Here is a 20928-nt window from a genome sequence, read left to right on the forward strand (position 1 = left end):
GTGCAGAAGCAGGGAGACACATCAGAGTCTCCTAGTGATGCTGTCGGCCCCTTCTTTCTCTATTTGCTGAGGCTTTCTGTGAGTCGTGTTTGTTAGCCCTCAACATCAGGCATCCTCTTCAAGAATCTAGTACGAAAGCACGAAAACTATTTACATAATCCAGAATTATGTGATTCTATTTACTTGCGTGTCAGTTCGTTATTGGCTGAGTACTTGTTAGAGAGAAGATACTCGTCTTTCAAGTAATAACCAAGAAATTACTTTTGATTTGATAAACTAGAGCCCTCTAAATTTCGTTTTGTGGTCGGTAAAGAGATATAATGACCAAATGGCCTAATATACTTTACTCGTCCATGATGACATCAATTTCAGAGCAAAATTTTCCGTCAGCGGCGTCTACAAAGTTTACAACTTAGTTTTTACATTCACTGGTCTGCATTGCACATCTAGGGTTTAGAATTTTAACCATTTCCATCCAGCCAAAATTTTGAATTGATGGAACTTGAATTTCCAACCACATGATATCTAGAGTAGGACGTGGTGTTGAATATCGGGTGGCGGGTGCAGAGGTGATTTCATGGTTTTGCTTCGAGTAGAATTGAAGAGTACGGAGCTACATTGTATGCCGTTCCGATGCCTGGAACACCTTCTGGGACAATATCAGCAGGAGCCGCAAGATTAGTGTCTACCTGCATTTGACATCATTGCCAGTTGATCAGTATTCGAAGTGAAAAAATGTCAAATATGAGGAGAAGGAAAAAAAACCAATTGAAGACATGGTATGCCTTGTATAGAGTACGTGTGCGGTACAATTGGTTAAGCAACTAAAATGCGATCCCCGTGGAACATTGAACAAGATATAAATGCCAACAATCAGGTAATTATACTTTCATCTAGTTCAAATTGGAAGAGTACCCAAAAATATATAGAAGGATGTATGTGTAAAGATTACTGTGACCCATCCTACTGCAGTAATGCTAACTTGAGCAGCTATTGGCCATTTTTATGCCCCTAAAGAGGCAATTTATGTTTGGAGAGAGAGAAACTTTACAAAAAGAAGCCAGTATATACAAACCTCTAATCTTCTTAGTTGCTTTACTCTCTATAGACTATTTTCTTCTGTTGCAACCTAGACATCACTTAATTTCTTACTCAGGCAACGACATCGGTTCATGGTATTAAATGAATTTCACTAATAAAGAAGGTTTCAGGTCCCAGATGCACAAGATATCATACATAAAGAGCAGGGCCAATTTTGGTTAGTCTGCAAATGGAAGGGGAATACCATACTAGGAAAACTAAAAAAAGAGCACAATTGACCAGAGAAAAAAATCCACAAATGTTCTAGCATTTAAAAATATGCAGTTCCAAACGTCTTAAGAACCTTCAGTTTATAAACCTAATTGATAAAAGATAATTTACCACTCGGAACCAACGTCTGTTTGGCGGCGGCGAAGGTATTGCAGCTCTGATAAAATAGTCATGTGCATTGAAAGCCAAATAGATATCTCCTCCATGCTTGTCATGAAATCTGCAAAACAAATGGTTCAGCAGGAAGTTACTCCCAGGTATCAATAAAATTTGCTTTTCAAAACCCGTAAAATGTCAAGATATATGATTCTGATAAAGGCAACTAAATCAATTTACAATCCTGAACTCATCTGCATTTTCTCTTACTACAACTAGGCTGCTCTAGTCATATTCTAATACCTTTTCACATGAACTGTTAAAAAGAAACATGTTAATGCTATTAATTGAACTGTTAAGGTGAATATTTTGAGTTTCCTTGAACTTAGCTTTTCCCAATACCAACACTGCAGGTTTATGCAGAAGGTGCAATAAGGATCATCAACCCGAAAACAAGAAAGGTTAAGATGCATATAGTTATATGACACTGTCAGGTTAAGTGAAAATTTTATTAACATATCTTATCATAGAAATAATCGATAACATATCCTTCAGATCTTGGTGCCTATTCAATATAAGGGAAAAGTATGTTGCAAAATCTCCAGGTCCATGTCTTAGTTGGATGGCATGTCACAGGTTCAAGCTTACTAAAGCTTCATCCTAAATTTGGAAGAATGAAGTTGAAGCACAATATGAAATGCACTCATGTTAAAGGGAGCAAGCTTCGAATTCTGCTGAAAGCCACATATGTGATCTACTAGCTTGGCCAAAGGGAGGATTTTGCTGCAAAAGAAAACAATCTCCCAGTTTAAGAAAAGCAGGAGATGCCAGCGCCAAGTAAAACCATCAAGATCCCACATTACTCTCCATGCATGTATGCAAATTTGAACATCATTGATTTTACACTATTGAATACCAACATTGTATTAAACAGAAAAGTATTTTCCCTTACGTAAATGCAAGAAATTTGCTCTCATAATTATCCCAATTGTCTTCGTGCCACGTCACATCATCCTTGCATGATCAAAAATGTTTTATTAGCCTTACAAGAATAATGTAGATAAAGCAGGGAGATAGAAATTTAGACAACCTTAAGGATAAGAATGCAATAAAATATGCCATGCACTCTGTCAAGGCCCACAACACATGCACGTCACACTTTGCAAATTCATAAGTTGCAGGAACAAGGATTGAACGTCAGTTATTGTTAAATCAACTCAAGAGTTGTCACAATAATTATCCTCAAAGAAACAGCTAGAGCGCCACGAGTTCTTCTATCTACGAAGAATGGCAATTTATATTGATGCCACCTAGTTTGTAAAGGTAACAAACAGCTGATTGACATAATATTTAAGTGAAATGTGGCAATGTACCCTATATGGGCACTTCAAAATGTGTAAGTACCTGGGTGATACAACAAAAAACAGCATGGAACTACCAACATGGAATATTTATCTAGCATGCCTACCATTGCATACATAACCAGAAGGCAAGCAAATCAAAGGAATTGGCCAACAAGTACATCATTGACAATTATTATCTTGGAGAAAATTTCTTAATCATCTTCTTTTTGTATTTTTTTTCTTTGGGGGAAGGCAGGGGGCACAAATAAGTATCAAATATCATTACAAGGGTAGTAGCAGTAAAGGTAAATGTTAAAACTTGAAGATATCTATATTCTATACAATGAAGGATAAGAGCAAGAGAAAGAGAGCACATATAATAATGTACCAATGAATTCAATGACAAAAATGAAGCACGAACAGCGATTGAGTACTTGCAATGATCTATTTTCAGTACAGAGAAGCTGAAAAGATACCTTGCCAATAAAATTTTCACGTCGAAATATGTAATGCATCTTGCGAAACTTTATCACCTCCGAGAAGAACCTAAAGTGATTTGCCTTCCTTGCATCCAACTGTTTCACAAAAAAGTTCATTCCTTTAGAGATGCCATCTTGAATAAAAGCTATGAGAAAGGAGAAAACAGAAGACATCACTTACTTGTCCCCACTGAAAATAGTTAATAGCAGTATCATGCCCATAACTGTTATTATTTCCATAGCGAGTATGTGCATATTCGTCCCCCATCAGCATCATTGGTGTTCCCTACTTATTTCAACCAAAATATAAATTAAAATTTTTTATTAAAAAAAAAAGATAAGTAAAAAATTTAAATCTATTTTCTCAGATGAAGAGGATTTCCAAATAATCCAAAGCAATCAAACAATACTACAACAAAAGGAAGAAGATAAAAGGCAAAAGGCAAAAGCAAAATTAGAAGAGGGGACAGAGACAGAGAGAGAGAGAGAGAGTTGATATAATAACTGCCGAACTATTTGGCGACATCAACTAATAAAATTCATATGGTCAGAATTACGCAAACCATAAAATCGGAAGGTAGAATGCGCCTAGAAATAAAAAGACTAGCATTTACTATCATGAGGCAAAATAATGAAAAACTTATCGATGGTCTCCATATTCCTACTTTAGAGTTTCTAGGAGGTAAAAGAGATTCACCAGTATACAAAATTCTAGTTAAATCCCAAATAAAATTATACCGCATCCAATCAACTTTACTGGACGGTACAAATAGAGAAATTGTGAAAGCTTCACTTGATGAGGAAACTTTTGCAGAGAAAATTTCTCACATGAAAAACAAATTTCAGGTGTGATGATTAATGCGTTCCAAAGGTAAGTGAAAAGATGAAAACCTTAAGCCAAGTTCATGCTAAAAACAATTGTCGAGATAAACAGAAATTTATGGTCAAAAAAGATATTATCAGAAAATATTTGAGGAATACTTTTCTGTCAAACTAGAAAGAGCTAAGTAGAACCTGACTGTCGAGACCATTCGTCAAACAAGTACACAGTTTTTGAAGGTTTCTTTTTTCCTTTTTTAAATTCAGCAATGAAAAAACACAGAAATGATAATGCTGCATAAGTACATGATCAATTATAAATGGCTTTCAAAAAAGTTTACCTGGGATATCATTAACGCGAAATGAAAGTTCTTCATTTGCCGGGAACGTAGAGCTTTAATATTGGCATCATCAGTTTCTCCTGTAATATAAAAAATGTACAGATTTATGAGATACAGAATAATTAGTTAAATTCGAAATAATATTATATCACCAAATAGTGGATCTACCAATGAGAATAAATCAAGCTGACTATATCAGTTAGCTGAAGAGAATGTTATAAGTTTTTGAGGTATATCAAGCCCAAGAAACTATAATCACCCACTAGCTAGTTGAATGATATATAATTGACCTCACAAACACACGCGAGAGAGAGAGAGAGAGAGAGAGAGAGAGGAAAAAAGCAACTAAGCAATTATTATTCCAATGCAAATGCTCGTATAGAAAAGGAGCTAGAACGGAACATGCAGAAGATGTTTGTAAATTAACAGTTTTGTGTTATTTGTTAGGAATAAATTTTCCTTTCATTAAAAGCTCTAATCCTCCATTATGTGTTTTCCAAAGAGAACCACTAAAAATAATTTACACCCCCATTTCTGTTCTTGTTTACACTCTGAGGGAGTAGTTTTCTAGTTGCTAGTGCAATCAACTAGCTAATTTATCATATTGTTTTACCATACATATTTTCTTTTTCTTTTTTTGAAAATTGATCTATTTGTAATATAGTGCTTCAGTAAGAGATTGTAAAGAGCATCAAATACTTAATTCCTCCACGTCCTACTGCAAGCTTAATCAGTAAACAACTAAATTCTGGCAGCCAGGCCCTGATTCGCAACATGGTACTCGAGCATTTCTGTAATGGTAACAGGTCAAGGGAAAAAAGAAGTCATGCACATTTAAGAAAGCTAAACCCTAGTGTCGAAACTGAAAACAGTTTGTCATGACATATGCCACCCTGATTACATAATGCATCCATAGCCAACTCATGGGGAAGAGTGTCGCCACTCAAGGAAGGGGGACATATGGAAACCACAGCCAATTTAATCATATCAATGACAACATCAATGCTTCAAAAAATAGTTACTCTTAAAGAGAGATTAATCATGAACTAGCAAAAAAAAAAAGAGGACACCTTCATAACCACAATTCCAGCTAAAATTATCATTGCTTCCATCATTGCCACCTTCTCCATTTGAATCATTATGCTGCAATATAAAAACAAAAAAAAAAAAAAACTAATAATGAGTAAAAATTCGAGAGTTTAGGGATCACAATAAACAAATAAAGAAAAAGTGGCCTAATACTTAAAACAATACCTTAAAGTTGTATGACACGAGGTCATACAGTGTGAACCCATCGTGTGCAATAACAAAATTGACACCATGGTATGGCTTGCGCTTGTTCACCTATTTAAAGAAAGAACCATGTAAATTTAGGAGTCATATTTAAGACAGAGTCAATGCCGATTAGAGATTATTAAACTACGTAGAATACCTGTGCATAATCTAAAATGGAAAGGTCTAATTAAATATCATATTAAGTGTTATGAAACTATCACTCTACAAGATAGCCACTTCCAAATGCGAGGATGAAATCAAGGATAAGTATCCCCATCTGTACCAGGGCATTCAATTTCTACGAATATTTTTATGACAATTGGATATATTGTAATGAATAAACATGACCACAGCAAACTCACACAACCATTATAAATGAAAGTTTGAGCATTGTGCTATTACACTGATCTGAGCAATACTGTGTACATATAAGGGACAGACCAAGATCTAAGCAATTTATAAGAGTATTATTAGACTGCTCTAGTGAGTTAATATCAGAATAAACCAGTCTTGTAAGCTAATATCAAAGGGACAGATCAAGATCTAAGCAATGCTAAAGAAATACCAAATATAAATGATAACTAGATGAAGAAGTGCAGTGTAATTGAGCTTTCAGCCAAAATAAATCAGAAAGAAACTGAATATCTACTTCTATGATGCAAGAGATATAACATTTAAGTACATGGACCCTACTCCTGAGACGTCAAAGAATACATTAGCTTATGGCTGCATTGAATTCACTATAATTGGAAGGAACTGGGTGTTAGAGAGTTTGGATTATTGGGCCTTATTGTATTAAGGGCATTTTGAAATCTTGCCATTTCTATATAATATTGGGGTAGTGTAGAATCTGTTTTAAGTTTTCAATCCACAATAATAATATTTTCTCCTTTCTCCTCTTCTTCTTCACTCACAAACTGTATAGCACAATTTCACCAACTTTAACTTCATATAAAGCCAAATAGAAACTTAGAACTCATTCATGTTCACTTGCCTAACATCAGAGAAGGTTGAATTAGTGCATTTTGAATCTGTTTTTGACCAAAGAGGAGGTACGGCTGTGACCTGTTCTTGCTGTCACTTATTTTATTTTTTTACTTATTTATTTTTTCCTAGTTGGTACTCACACACTCCCCGTCCAAAGAATAGTTTGCACCTAGCAGGAATCAATCCTGAGACCTGATGCTTCATGAGGCACCATGGCCCAAGTCTTTTCCAACTAGGCCAACCCCTTGGTTTTCTTGCTGTCACTTAGGTTTTGTTGATGTAATATGCTCCTAATCTCCTCTGGAACTTCTTTGGATACTTGGATTTTCGATATCATCACATTCAGATTCAATTTTTGGCTTTTGTTTTGAATCTACATCAGCAACTCTGTTAAACTCCTGTACCTTCTGTTCAAATTCTACCCATGGCTGATGATAAACCACAAACCATCAAGGTAGATGATATCCCTAGGATGATTAGCTTGAAAAAATTGAATGGCGTTAATTACCTCACTTGGACCCATGCTGTGCAAGTTTTCTTATGTGCAGTGTTATCAAAGGCCCAAGGTGCACTAAGGCGCTAGAGGTCCTTTGGAGCCTAGGCGCAAGGCGAGGCACACGCCAGAGTGAATTGAAAAATTAAATTACTATTAAACCATATTCATATTCCGTATTAAAGGCGCACCTGGGCACACATCAGGCGCAAGTATTGCGCCCGTATGAGCCTGGAGCGTAGGCGTGCCCCTTTAACAACACTGCCTATGTGGGCCGAAGAAACTAAAGTATTTAACCGAAAATCCTCCCGACGACACGACGAAGTATGAGGATTCCATTGTTATGGGATGGTTGTGGCATAGTATGGAACCCCAAAACTCAAACTCTCTAACACTGGGTATGAATGCCAACTCAGTATTGAGCCCTAATCTGCTTAATCAAACTGGTGAACTTAAATTCCGAAAAAAAAAAGTGACAATTTTAGATTTCTTCCCAAGGTTTTATTACTTTATCGATTCTCAGATTGAAAAAGAGGAATAAAAAATTTATATAGAAACATGATGCTCATGACAGTTATAATGCTCACTCTGAACAGGTCAGCAGAACCAGAAACTCGAGTTGCAAAACTCCCCTTAAAACCAGCGTCACCCTGTATTTTGAACATTTTCAAAACAGAACGGTCAAAAACAAATAGACAGAAATCCAAATATTGCTGAAATTTTGAGAAACTCAAACTCAGCTCATGCTAAAGTTACTTCTCGCGAATTATAGATCTAGGTAAAATTTTATTATTATATATGCAAACCCAATATGAAAAATAGATGCAATGTGTATTTGAAAATATACCACCTAATAGCATTTATTCAGCCACTAGTGCACAAAACCATTGTTAGATACAGAACATACATTTCACTATTATTATTGTATATTGTCTACTGGGCATTTGCAACTGTTGTATATACTATATACTTGGGCCGTGCCTTCACTAATAATTTACACACTGTCATTCTTTGCAATATGACATTAGTATAGCTAGATTCTTTGCCTGAATTCAACACCTATTGCACACGTTTGGCCCAATCATGGTGGTGCCTTCGGCTACACATGCTGGAAATATAAAAACTTACGTTAGACACTACAAGATTCAGAATAAACTTAAGGAGTACTTAGTTGTTAACAATATAAACTTTGACTAGAGTACTTAGTTGTTAACAATATAAACTTTGACTATCAACATCTCAAATAAGCAGTAGAATGCACTTCGTGTACGAGTATATCTAATGTAGTCTTATTAAGAATGGTTGTTAAAAAGAAGGTCAAAATGCTCTGACACCATCTCAGGTTTGCCTTTATTGCTCACAGATTAAACTAGTGATAAAAAAAATAATAAAAATTAAAATAAAAAACCTAACCCTCCCCCTAGGTTTGGTTGACTTTGCCATGACACCCCCTTTCTGTTAGTTGACCGTCAGTCACTTCAAAAGTCAGCTAAGCAAGCTAATTTGAAAAAATAAAATGTCAAAACTACCCCTCCTCCTTTTAATTAATTAGTAGAACTTTTTTTACTGTATAACTCATTTTATCGTCATATACTTCCTATATATTGGTTATATGATGCCGCCTTACCAAGAGGATATGATTAAATCGTCTTCATAGCAATATTGAAACGAAATAAAGAACAAAAGCAAGAGAAAATGATAAATTGCAAAGCAAACTTTTTTTGCTGTAAAAAAAAATAATCTCAAAAGCTAAAACTGAAAACCCTAGCAATTACAAGGGTTTATATAGAGTTTCTTCCTCCCCAATCTTAGCCTTATAATAGCTAACAACCAATTATAAAATAAAACCAAAACAGGAAAGTTGCCAAAAATTCGGAAAACTACAAAAATAAGGAAATTTTCAAAATATAAAAAGTTTCTAAAAGACACAAATTTCACTGCAGAAAATTAGGTTCTTTGACTGCATCAGTCCCCCCAAGTTGGAAAGAACTCGTCCTCGAGTTTTTGCATGGATTATATGCAAGTATGAATAGGATTCTATACCATTGGGAACTTCTTAATTTTTCATGAACTCTTTCCATCCATGATGATACCTGAAGGTCCATGCTCTAAAAATATCATGCTTGGTACCCGATTTACCTCACCAACGGTCACTATTAGATGTACAGAAGGAATTTTAGACAAGAAGCCCAGCCGAGTATTCAAGGGGTGTGGTACACCAAACATATCTTGTACAACAGCATGACCAACAATATATTGACCAAAAGTATCATATAAACGAACATATATGCCTGAATATGCCAACCATGCAATTTGACTACTAGCTGCCTTTGGTATCCCATGATTCAGTAGACCAGAACCAACTTCTGATGGAACAGTTCCTCTTTCCCCATGCGTCATCAATTTGGAAATATCATTGACCTGACCATCAACTAATCCACATGGCTCACTTTTATTAGCAATTTTCTGGTCATCATCCTCTTATTTTGTCGTATTGAATTTCTCAACTTTATCATCTTCATGTTGCGGATTCAGTAGTGACTTTTGCATAACCAAAAAATCATCTACATCACCACATATGATATCATCCTCTTCCTCCCGGTATATTTTGGCCTGACCACTGGGGTTGCATCATCTTCCTCGATCAAAAATTGTTTTCTTCGCCACCAAGATATCCTACAAATTCAGGAATTTCATCCTTGAAGTTTCATCCCAACGCCTTTCATTAAGTGAAATAGGTGCTGGTCTGGATGTTGCTCTACTGCAAAAAGGATTGAAAAAGTCCTCTTCATAAGAATCAGAAATCTGAAAATTGATATTTGTCAGCCAACAACGTTCAGTTAGCTCATCTAGTGATATGTGGCAATGCAAAAAATACGATTTTTTCGCAATAGTCTCGGTGTCTGACACATCATCATCCACCAAAACATTGTCATCAACCAGTGGGTTGACAACATGTTAACCCAATAGTTGAGTCAACAACTGAACTTGCCTCCACAAAAACTCTTATCTCGCCTTCATGTTGCTTGGGTAAGGGTTCAGTCAGATTCTGCATCCTACAATTTCCTCCTCTCAGTTGTTGTCGTGGAGGCATGATTGAGCAGTCAAAAAGCCGAAACCAAAGCTCTGATACCAAACTGATGCCTCCTTACCAGAGGATACTGTTAGAAGTTATATATATAACAGTGGGCCGTTATGTAATTATGTTTAGTTAATAGGCTGTTTGTGTTATTATGTAAACCTTGTAACATATATAAGCCTACATAGACTTATTAGGTTTTGGAAGTTGTTTTTATATGCACAGAGAATACGATTTTGCTCTCTCTCTCTCTCTCTTTTGATTTTGAACATGGTATCAGAGCACAATGATCATGAGTGTGAGAGTTAGTAGGTGGGTTGGTGGTGAATCACGATTCCGATCATGAATCAAATCATGATTCAGATCGTGATTGTGGTTTTGATGTCTCTGTCGGCAATTTCTTGTTCACCGTAATCAAATCTGAAGTGTGTTCGTTGTCGTTTCTGCCTTCTTCATAGTCACCGGCAGCTCCTCTTCGGTGGTCGACATCTCTGCCTTCTTCGTCGTCGCCGGCAGAAGCTTCTTCGTCTTGATTTGCAGAGGTGAGATTGGTTTTCGGCCGGAAGTTGATTCGGCCGCTACTCGTGGTTGGGTTGCCGTCGCCTCCGCTGTATTGTTTACCGGAGTTTGTGACGGAGTGAAGAAGAAGACCCGTGTTTGGCTACACGGTTGTGCTATTCCAATCCCGGTTTACTAAACCAGGGATAGTCCAGATCCGACCCCATACCAGGATCCGACCCGTTTGAGGATCCGATCCGTTTCAGGGCCCGGCCCGTGCCAGGATCCGACCCGGTTTCAGAATCCGACCTGTTACAGACCTGCTTCCAGGTTCGGCCAGAATACAGAATTTTTGTTTTCTCTCCTTTTTCTTCTATGTTTTGCTGGATTCAACATGGCCTCAAGTTCAAGTTCAGATTTGCTTTCACCCACGAACAGTCTTAATTCTCCCATGACTTCAGTTAAGCTCAATGGGAAGAATTACATATTGTGGGCCAAATCTGTTGCCATTTTTCTCAAAGGCAGAGGTCTTGGTTCTCATTTAACTAAAGAGAAACTCAAGGCAACTGATACTTCCTTTGATGCATGGGAAAAGGAAGATGCTCAGATCATCTCTGTGATGATAAACAGTATTAAACCCCAAATTAGTTCAACGTTACTTTATTTGGATACAGCCAAGGAGATATGGGATAGATTGCAGCAGTTATATTCTGGGACAGGTAATATCACCCGTGTTTATGAGCTTTGTAAACAGTACTTCAATCTTAAATAAGGTACTCAAAGTATAGAAGAGTATTATTCCAAAGTTATGGGAGTCTGTGAAGAGCTGAATATGTATCAGCCCAGCACTGCTGATGTTCGCAGTATGCAACAACAGCGTGCAGACTTTAATGTTGTCCGTTTTCTTACTGGTTTATCATCAGCATATGAGCCTTTTCGTGCACAGATTATGAGCAGTCCAACACTTCCATATCTTGCTGAGGTGTTTTCTCGACTTCAGCGTGCTACACTAGCAAGTGATACCTCAAATTTGAATACTGGACAGAGTGGTGAGCGTTCAGCATTGGTAGTTTCAAAGGGTGAACATAATACTTAACGTGGAGGTCGTGGGGGACGCTCCGCACGTGGTGGTCGTGATGCACGTGGAGGACGTGGCCGTGGCAGGGAATTAAGAAAGTGTACTCGTTGTGGTCTGTCTAATCATACTGTGAACTTTTGTTGGGACCTTCATGGGAAACCATCTAGTTATCCAAATCAAGTTTCCTCTTCTCCGAATGATGTCGCTTCTGTATCGCACAATGTAGCTGAATCAGATACAATTCATGTTCCACGGGATGAGTATACTCAGTTTTTGTCTTATAAGCAAGCATCTAATTCATCTTCCACGGCTACCTTTGCCCAGTCAGGTACTGCAAACACATGTCTATTGTTTTCCACTAGCAGTCCTTGGATCATAGACACTGGAGCATCTGATCATATGACCGGATGTTCTTCTCTTCTATCTGATTTTCATTCTATACCTACTTCTTAAAGTGTTACTCTTGCTAATGGTTCATCCATTCAGGTTTCAGGTTTGGGGACAACTCAACATAGTGATTCATTGTCTCTCTCGTCTGTTTTACATGTTCCGCAGTTTCCTTTAACTTAATGTCTATCAGTAAGCTTACTAAATCTCTCCAGTGCTCTGTTATATTTGATCCTACTTCTTGTGTGTTTCAGGATCTCAAGACGAAGAAGAAGATTGGTACGGGGCATGAAGCCGGTGGCTTATATTATTTTGATTTCGAACCTTCTCCTGTGGCTCTTCAGTCTTCTCTGTCTCCATTCCAGTGGCACTGTCACCTTGGTCACCCATCACTTCAAGTTTTGAAGCGTCAAGTTCCTAGTCTTAGTTATTTGAAATTCTTGTCATGTGAAGTTTGTCAACTTAGTAAGCACCATCGCGTGTCTTTCAAGTCTAGGGTTAATAATCGTGTTTCTAATCCTTTTCATTTGGTTCATTCAGATGTATGGGGTCCAATAAAACATTCCTCAATCAATAAATTTTATTATTTTGTGACATTTGTGGATGATTATTCTCGCCTGACTTGGTTGTTTCTAATGAAAGATCGTTCTAAGTTATTTTTAATTTTTCAAAAATTTCGCAAAGAAATCAAAACTCAGTTTGGATGTCCAATTCGTATTCTACGTTCTGATAATGCTAAGGAATATTCTTCAACTCCCTTTAATACATATCTTAGTGATAAAGGAATTATTCATCAAAATTCATGTGTTTATACTCCACAACAAAATGGAGTTGCAGAACGTAAGAATCGACATCTCTTAGAAGTAACTCGTGCTCTTTTGTTTCATATGCGTATGCCTAAACGGTTTTAGGGTGATGCTGATCTTACAGCCTGTCATCTTATTAACCGTATGCCGTCATCTGTATTAAATGGCAAATCTCCACATTCTATTTTATTTCCTGATTCTCCCTTGTTTTCTCTTCCTCCTAGGGTTTTTGGATGTGTATGTTATGTCCACAATCTTGGTCCTGGTTTTGATAAACTAGACCCACGTGCCACAAAGTGTGTATTTCTTGGCTACTCTCGCTCTCATAAAGGTTATCGCTACTATAGTCCTGTTTCTCAACGGTACTTTATTAGCGCGGATGTCACATTTTCTGAGTCCATCCCGCATTTTTCAGATACTGATTCACTTCTTGATATCAATCTTGAGTCGCCTCCTTCTGCAGTTCCTCTTCCCTCACCTTCTCTTCAATCTCAATCTCTGGTTCCTTCATCTGCCCCGTTATAGGTGTACACTCGAAAACCAAAGCCATCTGCTGTCGTGCCTCCTCCATCATCTTCAGAGTCTTTGGATCTGACAAATTCCACTGTGTCTGATTCCTTGCCGATTGCACTTCGTAAAGCTCCTCGCTCGTGTGCTACTTAACATCCCATTGCTCATTATGTTTCTTATAATTCCTTATCACCATCATTCTCCTGTTTTTCCTCTCAGTTGTCTACTACATTTGTTCCTAAGACTATGCAAGATGCTTTGTCTGATTCGGGTTGGAGGAAAGCAATGCAGGATGAAATGGATGCTTTGCATACGAATGGCACGTGGACTCTTGTTCCATTACCTCCAGGTGTCAAACCTGTTGGTTGTCGCTGGGTATATACAGTGAAGTATCTTCCGGATGGGTCCGTTGAGCGTTTAAAAGCACGTCTTGTTGCCAAAGGTTATACCCAGACTTATGGTATTGACTATGATGAGACGTTTGCACCTATTGCTAAGATTTCCTCTATTCGCGTTTTGATTTCTCTTGCTGCTAATAGACATTGGCCTCTGTTTCAGTTAGACGTTAAAAATGCCTTTTTGCATGGTTACTTAGCAGAAGAGGTTTATATGGAGCAACCACCTGGGTTTGTTGCTCAGGGGGAGTATCTTCACACTGTTTGTCGCCTTAAAAAGGCTCTATATGGCTTGAAACAATCTCCACGGGCTTGGTTTGGAAAATTCTCTGAGGCGGCATTACAGTTTGGTCTTCAGAGGTGTCAGACTGACTATTCGGTATTTCACCAGCGCACTAAAGCTGGTTTCATAATTCTTGTCGTATATGTTGATGATATTGTGATCACAGGTGATGATTCTGAAGGCATTGCTAAGTTGAAGTTGTTTCTGCAATATCGATTCCACACTAAAGACTTGGGTAAACTTAGGTATTTCTTGGGTATTGAAATAGCTAGATCCAAGACAGGTATAAGCAACGAAAGTATGTGTTGGACTTATTAGAAGAAACAGGTATGTTAGGTGGTCGTCCGGTTGATACTCCTATGGATTCAAATACAAAACTTGTAGCTGATGTGGGTGATCTATTTAGTGACCCGGGCAGATTTCGTCGTTTTGTTGGGAAATTAATTTATCTCACTATCACTCGACCTGATATTTCATATACTGTTAATGTTATAAGTCAGTTCATGGGAGCCCCTAGAATGCCACACTGGATTGCTGTTTTTCGGATTCTCCGATATCTTAAGCAAGCTCCAGGTTTTGGGTGACCATATAAACCAAATGGTCATCTCAGGGTGGAAGGTTTTACAGATGCCGACTGGGCCGGTTCTCCTTCAGATAGGAGATCTACTACCGGCTACTGCACATTTGTAGGAGGAAATCTAGTTACATGGCGAAGTAAAAAGCAAACGGTGGTAGCTCGATCTAGTGCTAAAGCTGAGTATAGGGCAATGGCCCATACCACTAGTGAGTTGACATGGATATAACATTTTCTAAAAGAACTTGGGTTGACAGTTGAAGCTCCTACTCCAATGTTCTGTGATAATCAAGCAGCAATTCACATTGCATCAAATACTGTGTTTCATGAGAGGACCAAACATATTGAAGTTGATAGTCACTTTATTCGAGAAAAAATATTACGTAGGAGCATCTCTACTCCATTCGTGAAGTCTGAAGATCAATTAGCTGATATGTTTACCAAAGCATTGGGTCATAATCGATTAAGAACTATCTGTTCCAAGCTGGGATTATTTGATATATATTCTCCAGCTTGAGGGAGAGTGTTAGAAGTTATATACATAATAGTGGGTCGTTATGTAATTATGTTTAGTTAATAGGCTGTTTGTGTTATTATGTAAACCTTGTAACATATATAAGCCTACATAGGCTTATTAGGTTTTGGAAGTTGTTTTTATATACACAGAGAATACGATTTTGCTCTCTCTCTCTCTCTCTTTTGATTTTGAACAGATACGATTAAATCGTCTTCACAACAATATTGAAACGAAATGAAGAACAAAAGCAAGAGAAAAGGATAAAAATTTCTTTGCAAAGCAAATTTTATTTGTAGTAAAAAAAATAAAAAATCTCAAAAACTAAAAATAAAAACCCTAGCAATTACAAGTGTTTATATAGAGTTTCCTCCTCCCCAATCCTAGCCTTATATTAGCTAACTACCAAATATAAAATAAAACCAAAACAGGAAAATGGCCAAAAATTCAGAAAATTACAAAAATAAGGAAATTTTCAAAATATGAAAAATTTCTAAAAGACACAAATTTCACTATAGAAAATTAGGTTCTGTGACTGCATCATTATATGGGATTTGGAACATGTCAGTTCTCTCTATCTCCTCTTACTCACTGCCACAGCCAGCCACAGCATGCCACAGCCAACAACCACCAGCATGTCACAACCAACAACAACCACAACGCGTCACAACCAGCCGAAACCACCGCGCACCGATTCTTTTTCAGGTCCAATAACCACCGTTTGAGAATTCTAACCACCAGATTTAACTCCGGTGCCATCAAGTGCCCCTACCTGATCTACGGTGCCCTTATAATCCTCATCCACCCTATTCCGACCACCATTGTGACCTCCATAACCTCTGCCACCACCATGACTCTAAAAAAAACCCCACCACCATGACTGTAACTGCCTCGATTGTATGAACCACCACCACAACGATTGAAAGATGCACCGCGGCGATTTGATTTTGCACCACCACTAACCCCTCGATATTGATTTCTTTTCAAGATCAAATTTCCTTGGGCCAATTCAAAATACTTGTAACTGCAATTTTCCAATTTCAATCTCATCATTCAGATTGTTGACTTCAATTTTCCAATTTCAATCTCATCGACCTCAACATTCTCCAATACTTTACCAACATTCATCTGATCTTGCAATGAATTAACAGACTTCATCAGAATCTTTATCATCTTCAAAAGAGTAAAGTGACTGCTCCTCGCCAAACTCGATTTCAACATCTTTCATGCTTCCACCTCTTCGGAAGCCAATGATTTAGTGATCTCATCACCAGATATCCAATTATCAACCTTTTGTTCATCAGTGTTGGCCTCTTCCATTGGAAGATTCATTGACGGAACAGCAACATCTACTCGGGTGGGAACCGAGGAGGTGGATATGGTGGTGGGAACAGAGGCGGCGGATATTTTGGGAACCATGGCCGTGGTGGTTATGGAGGCGTAAACTAAAACATCATATGTCTATAAATATGTACAATGTATATGGGCACTCATCATATGGTTGGCGCAAAGGGCTTGGCCGTTCCAAGTGGATGACAGCTACATCCAATTCTTTTTCAAACTCTTGGGCTCCGAAGAATGTGAAGGCCTCTTTTGGGGTTGAGTCCGTGGTTGGGCCTAATAATGGGCTGGTGGTTAGGGCTTTTGGACCGAGCGCCCCTTCTTCTTGTGGGCCTGAGGTTAGCAAGACTGGATTGAAGCCTTTGCCTTTGGATGTGAGCAGATTGTCTTCTTATGGACCGGATGGAGGTGGAGCGGCCCATCCATTAGATGTTGTTTGTTTTGCCCATGGACCTGATGTATTGGGCTGTGATATGAAGGGAGGACCGAGTTCTTCCAATGCTTTTTCTGGGCGTGTTGGGAAACCGCTTCGGGCCTTTGTGTGATTTTGTGGATGGTGTTGACTCTCATCCGTCCGGTGACTTCTCTGTAGATTCCAGAAGAGGTCGGCGTTCAAAGGGGCTTGCGCAGGGACACCATTTGAAGAAGGTGTTTTTTTCCCTCTTTTCGCAAAAGATGGTCAAGGACGGAGAAGCAGAAGTGGATTCCGGGTTCGCAGCTCGACTCTGGTTCAAGTAAGTCTTTTATTTCGCAAGAGTTTTCTCCTTCTCTCCCTTCTTCTTCCTCTTCTCACCCTTGTGGGGTGTCACGAAGGAGCTTGGGGCTGAAAAAGGGAGTAGTGTCTTCTGTTTCAAAATGTTTGTCCCCGGTTTTTGAAAAAGAGCCGGAGCCGGAGCCAGATTGTGAGAAACAACATGATGGAGGCAGTGGCAAAGAGCTGGGATCTTCTCGGTTGTGTGATGTTAACAATGAAGGATTTACTGTGTGTGTGGCCGAGATGTGAAAATCAAGATTGATGATGTTTCAGCTGCTGTACTTTTGAACGATTTGTGGGCTCTTCTTGTTTCGAAGGGTTCTCATAATGAGCAGAATGATCACTTGGCTGATGAGGTGTTTGGGACCCCGCTTTCTAGCTGTTCTCCATCCTTGCCTACTGTTGAGAATGGGTCATGTTCCTCTGTTCATGGGGATTTGGGTATGGTTTTGTGGAACGGATGTGAGTCTGATTTTGATTTGCTTACCCCTTTGGCTATAGTTAGACCAAAAGGGAATTTTGCAGAAGGGACTTGTTTTGATGCAGGTGTGGCTGATTTGGAGGATGATTGGGTGAGGGAAAAGGGAGTTGAGGTGGGTTCCCTTTTGGGTGTTTCTTTTGAGGGTCGGATGGAGGAGGCGACAAGTTTATTCCTTGATGTTCTTAATGCTCAGTTTGCTGATAGAATGGGAAGTAGGGGGGAGCATCCCAGTGGAAAGAGAGGAGAGAGGGGTTCCGAGCCCCTCGACTTTTATCACTTATGAAAGGACTAGGAAGCACGAACACGCCAATATGGGCGAAGAATCCATGTCGGACACGGACACGCGTAGAACACGCCCTGACACGTGTCGGACACACTAAAAAACGTGCCTGGAATTTTTTTATTTTTTTTAATTTTCGGACAAGACATGGACACTCCGCGGACAAGCGTCCGACATACCAGGGGGGTGTGTCCGACACGCATGTCTGGAATTTTTTTTTTAAAATTTTCAGACACGGCTCGGACACTCCGCGGATACGCATGTCTGGAATTTTTTTTTTTTTGAATGTTGATATGTTCAGTTTTTTGTTTTGTACTACCCTTTTGGTATTGTAAATGGTAAAAGTCCTAGGTCAAATGATGGATGGGAATAGATGATGGTACACTGACTTGTTTTTGTATCTTTTTTGGGGACTAGCCTTTAAGTTTTTGTGAATGTTAAGTACTAACAGTAAAGTCCTGAATGTTAAACAGTCATGAATGATAATAGTCCTTTCTGTCAATGCTTTTGTATTTGGAGTAAAGTTGTAATGATGATTAAATGATACTTAGTTATTATTCTAATGTCTTGTTTTTTATTTGGTTGTATAACTCTGCAACATTGTTCTTTTATAGTTTATTAGTTATGAGTTATGATTTGTGTTTTTTTTTCATTGTGAGGCTGATGAAAAATAATAACACTCAGTAATTTTTAAAGTACTACATCATATATATATATACACACTATTCGCCATGTCCCCGCCGTGTCCGTGTCCTAATTTTTTCGGATTTCCCGTGTCGCCGTGTTCGTGTCGTGTCGTATCCGTGTCCCGTATCCTTGTCCGTACTTCTTAGTGAAAAGAGGAACAGGGGGTCTAGGGAGAGGGCTAATGGAAGGAGGGGTGTGATTGTCAACTCTACTGTTTCCCTATGAAGCTACAAATTCTTTCTTGGAATGTCCGGGGTCTCAACGACCCGGCTAGAAGGAAAGTGGTGAAATCGGTGATTCGGAAAACGGGTGGTCATGTTGTGTGTCTGCAAGAAACCAAGATTGCCTTGATGACGGATGTGATTGTTCGAAGTTTGTGGGGAGGGAGATTTGTGGAGTGGTTTGCTTTAGATGTGATTGGCTCTTCGGGTGGTATCCTGATTATGTGGAATAACCGGTGGATCTCTTTGTTGGATTCTCAGGTTGGACTTTTCTCGGCATCCTGCGTACTTTGGTGGAGGACGGTTTTCGTTGGGTTTTTTTTCTAGAGCCTATGGCCCTTCGGTGGATGGTGTTTGTCATTTGCTCTGGGAGGAGTTGGGGGTGATTCGTAAGCGATGGTCGCTACCTTGGTGTATCGGGGGGGATTTCAATGTTGTGCGTTCCCCTTTTGAGAGGTCGTCACTAGTCAGGGGGCAACGGCTGACATGATGTCCTTCTCAGAGTTTATTGATGCTTTTCGTTTGTTTGATTTGCCTTTGGTGGGTGGGCCTTTCACTTTGTCCAGTGGTCATTTTCCTCCTACTCTCTCTCCTTCTCGGGTCGGGTGGTGGCGAACAAGGCTGCTTGCGTCACGGGGGATGCCCGCCCGTAGGGCCCGGCCTACTTCCAGCCCGAAATAACCGCTCACTAGCTAGGCCTAATAGATTCCTTTTGTCGAGCGATTGGGAGGAGAAGTTTTCTGATGTTGTTCAGGCCACTTTGGCTCGCCCTTTGTCTGATCATGTTCCATTGATGTTGGACTATGGTGGGCTACATAGCAGAAGGTCCCTTTTTAGATTTGAGAATATGTGGCTTCGGACTGAGGGTTTTCAGGAGCAAGTCCGATCCTGGTGGGTGGGGTATAGAGTGGTTGGCACTCCTAGTCATTCTCTGGCAGGCAAGTTGCGTTTTTTGAAAAATGATCTTAAAGTTTAGAACAAAGAGGTTTTTGGTAATCTAGCCTGGAGGAAGAATTGGATTCTCTCTGAGATTGCTGACATTGATAAGATGAAGGGTCAGGGTCTTTTGTCGGTTCCCTTGAAGCTTAGGAGGGTGGAGTGTCAGACAGAGTTTGCTGAGATTGCTGTCATGGAGGAGATTTCTTGGAGACAGAAGTCTAGAGCTTTGTGGGTCAAGGAAGGCGACAATAATACTAAAATTTTTCATAGACTTATCAATGCTCACAGAAGGGGCAACCACATTGGGAGGATTCGGGTGGATGTGGAGATGTTCAGCAAGGAGGAGGAGATTTGTAAGGGTTTTTCTGATTACTTTTCGAAGTTGTTCACTGAACCAGCTGGTTGGCGACCTTTGCTTAATGGGCTTCACTTGGACTCTATTTCGAGTGAGGAGTGCTCTGTTTTGGAAGAGCCATTTTCAAAAGAGGAAGTTTTTTCTACTTTGAAGAGCTGTAATGGGGATAAAGCCCCTGGTCCTGATGGTTTTTCTATGAGATTCCTTTTGGAATGCTGGGAGGTGATCCGTGAGGAGGTGATGGGCTCTTTTCACGCCTTCCATGTTCATGGCTCTTTTGAGAAAAGTTTGAATGCCACTTTTATTGCTCTTATTCCGAAGAAGGGAGAGGAAATGGATGTTAGGGATTTTCGCCCTATTAGTTTGGTGGGATGTTTTTACAAGTTGATTGCGAAAGTCTTGGCCTCTAGGTTGAGGAAGGTTATGAATGGCGTCATTTCTGACTCTCAGAATGCTTTTGTGGGAGGTCGTCAGATTTTGGATTCAATTCTCATTGCCAGTGAATGTGTGGATTCCCGTTTGAGTAACGGAGTTCCGGGTGTTTTATGTAAGCTGGATATCGAGAAGGCGTATGACCATGTGAGTTGGAGCTTCCTCCTCTA

At 39.2% G+C, this 20928-nt stretch overlaps 1 protein-coding gene across 4 annotated transcripts in view; it reads right to left on the minus strand.

Annotated features, from left to right (window-relative positions):
• Positions 1 to 246: 246 nt before the first annotated feature.
• LOC132274141 (isoamylase 3, chloroplastic) overlaps positions 247 to 20928 on the minus strand; it is a 65817-nt gene continuing 45135 nt past the window's right edge. For all 4 annotated transcript variants that reach the window (XM_059775319.1, XM_059775321.1, XM_059775318.1 and 1 more), the window contains 9 exons: positions 7732 to 7794; positions 5644 to 5733; positions 5460 to 5532; positions 4390 to 4469; positions 3411 to 3515; positions 3227 to 3325; positions 2360 to 2421; positions 1423 to 1531; positions 247 to 689 (listed from right to left, as the gene is read on the minus strand). In XM_059775319.1, coding sequence (XP_059631302.1) covers positions 576 to 689; positions 1423 to 1531; positions 2360 to 2421; positions 3227 to 3325; positions 3411 to 3515; positions 4390 to 4469; positions 5460 to 5532; positions 5644 to 5733; positions 7732 to 7794 — 795 coding nt within the window. In that variant the 3' untranslated portion in view covers positions 247 to 575. The remainder of the gene's footprint in view (positions 690 to 1422; positions 1532 to 2359; positions 2422 to 3226; positions 3326 to 3410; positions 3516 to 4389; positions 4470 to 5459; positions 5533 to 5643; positions 5734 to 7731; positions 7795 to 20928) is intronic.

The sequence above is a fragment of the Cornus florida genome, unplaced genomic scaffold, assembly GCF_030987335.1.
Source record: "Cornus florida cultivar Cherokee Brave unplaced genomic scaffold, ASM3098733v1 CherokeeBrave_3.0.0_Hap2_Chr09, whole genome shotgun sequence".
NCBI classification, from domain to species: Eukaryota; Viridiplantae; Streptophyta; class Magnoliopsida; order Cornales; family Cornaceae; genus Cornus; species Cornus florida.